The sequence below is a fragment of the Phalaenopsis equestris genome, unplaced genomic scaffold (genome assembly GCF_001263595.1).
Source record: "Phalaenopsis equestris unplaced genomic scaffold, ASM126359v1 Scaffold000232, whole genome shotgun sequence".
NCBI classification, from domain to species: Eukaryota; Viridiplantae; Streptophyta; class Magnoliopsida; order Asparagales; family Orchidaceae; genus Phalaenopsis; species Phalaenopsis equestris.
Genome location: NW_018164674.1, coordinates 612,363 through 614,469, shown reverse-complemented (window position 1 = coordinate 614,469; position 2,107 = coordinate 612,363). Strand labels below are relative to the sequence as shown.

Here is a 2,107-nt window from a genome sequence, read left to right as displayed (position 1 = left end):
AAACCTTATGTTTTGCATATATACCGCCTGAATCTCTTATAGCATATAAAAGTGTCAATTTTTTTTACTTCTAAAAAGTGAAATATATATTTTCATGCATAGAAAATGTTACCTAAAAATTTCATGAATCAAAATAAAAAGCTGTACAAGTTCGTTAATTTAATGACAATGTATTTATAGATGCGCTTAAGTTTAATCAATTAGTTGATCAAATGAATATAAACGAGCTTATATCAAGTAGGCAACTACCTCTAGTTACATCACAAGTTTCATCTAATTATAGATTAACAATTCCCCATATTTTTTTCAAGAATATAATTATTGTCATTTAAAATTAAAAAAAAATTGCCTTGGAATTTAATTAATCAGACTAATAGTTGGCGCACTCTAACTAATAATAGCCCCAAATATTTCGAAACAAATTTCCAAAATATTTCTCTCGAATTTAGCATATTTAAGGGGCGTTTGGTAGCGCCTTATTAACATGATTTATCCATTTTTTGATTTATTAAATCCAGCCAAGCATAAAAAAAAATCGTAAGTTCTATGGATTTATAAATATTTGGATTTAATGTTCAAATTTTATCTTCGGTTCAGTGTGCGTGCATCATAACCTGTGAATCGACTGCAGAAAAGACAAGGCAAGAGGCTTAGAAAAATCCTACAATGTCTCATATTTTCAAAAAGGGGGTTTTACATTTGTAGCAGGCAAAATGTTATTATTTATATATCTTATTTTCAAATTTTAGTATTTACCTCCTCAGTAATAATGTGTACATATATATTTTTAGACTAATTTTGCCATTTAAATTTATTTAAACTCCAACAACTACCCCATCTACAGCACAGCACAGAACCATGAAAATAGAAAGAAATGGTTGTGGAGAACATATCTTCCTCCCTCCCCTCTTCCACAATCTCTCTTCTCTATCCTCCAGACATGCTGATAAATCTGGCTCTTACTCTTACAGTACTGGCGATTGCTTTAGCACATTTATTCTTCCTGGGGAAGAAGAAGAAGATTGCTGACATTACTACAACTGGTACTGCTACTATCTCAACTATCATCACTAATAGTAGAATTCAACCTCTCCCACCTTCTCCTCCTCAGTTCCCCATCATTGACAACCTCCATCAGCTCGGTTCCCTCCCCCACCACTCTCTTCGTTCCCTCTCTGATCAACATGGGCCCCTCATGCTCCACCTCGGTTGTTGTCCAGCCCTCGCCGTCTCGTCCCCTTGTGTCCTCCGTGGGATCATCCAAACCCATGATCACTTGTTTTCCAAAAGCCCTTTTTTAAAGGTCCCCGACACTCTCTTCTACCATAGCCAGGATATTGGCTTTGCCCCCTATGGTGAATATTGGAGAGAGATAAAGAAAGTGACTATTCTCCATCTTTTTAGCAATGAGAAGGTAGGTTCCTATAAGCAGGTGAGAGAAGAGGAGGTGGCCTTTATGATGAAGGAGTTTGAACGAACAACGATGGTGGAAATGATTGAGAGGTTTAATGCGCTCTCAAGAGATGTTATAAGTCGAACAGTAATTGGCAAGGCGGCAAGAAGGAGGTGGTGGGGGGCTGAGTTAAGGATTCTTATTGACAACATTTTGAGCAAATATGTTGAATGTCTTTTCCTTTGATTTCATTTCAATAAATAGCAGTTTGTTCAATCTATATTAGGTACATAATATTCAGTATAATCTAATTTAAGTAACTTAATTAATACATATTCATAATCTAAATATTCAACCAAAAGGAAAGAATCCAAGCAGCTAAAAGGAAAGAATCCATGCAAATATATTATTTCCTTCTTTGCAGTATTGCGAAGAAGGAAACTCTTTATTATGTCTGATTTCTTTTATTCCTGATTAATATCTCTCTTCAAATTGATGCTGACTGGTTAGGAAGCATCAATTTGCTGACAATAAACTGATGACGCTGTCGAGAAAGAGCTTTAGTAAATATATTAGTCGTTTGAAGATCAGAAGTGATATGAAAAAGAGATACAACACCCTCTTCATAAACTTCTCGAATGGAATGACAGACCACTTCAATGTGTTTCGTGCGTTCATAAAAGACGGGATTAACAACAATCTGGATAGCACTAG

At 35.2% G+C, this 2,107-nt stretch overlaps 1 protein-coding gene across 1 annotated transcript; it reads left to right on the top strand.

Annotated features, from left to right (window-relative positions):
• Positions 1 to 940: 940 nt before the first annotated feature.
• On the top strand, positions 941 to 1,639 carry LOC110023820 (cytochrome P450 71A21-like). Its single transcript, XM_020723425.1, has one exon. It carries the CDS (start codon positions 941 to 943, stop codon positions 1,637 to 1,639), a length of 699 nt encoding a protein of 232 aa, XP_020579084.1.
• The last annotated feature ends 468 nt before the right edge of the window (positions 1,640 to 2,107 follow it).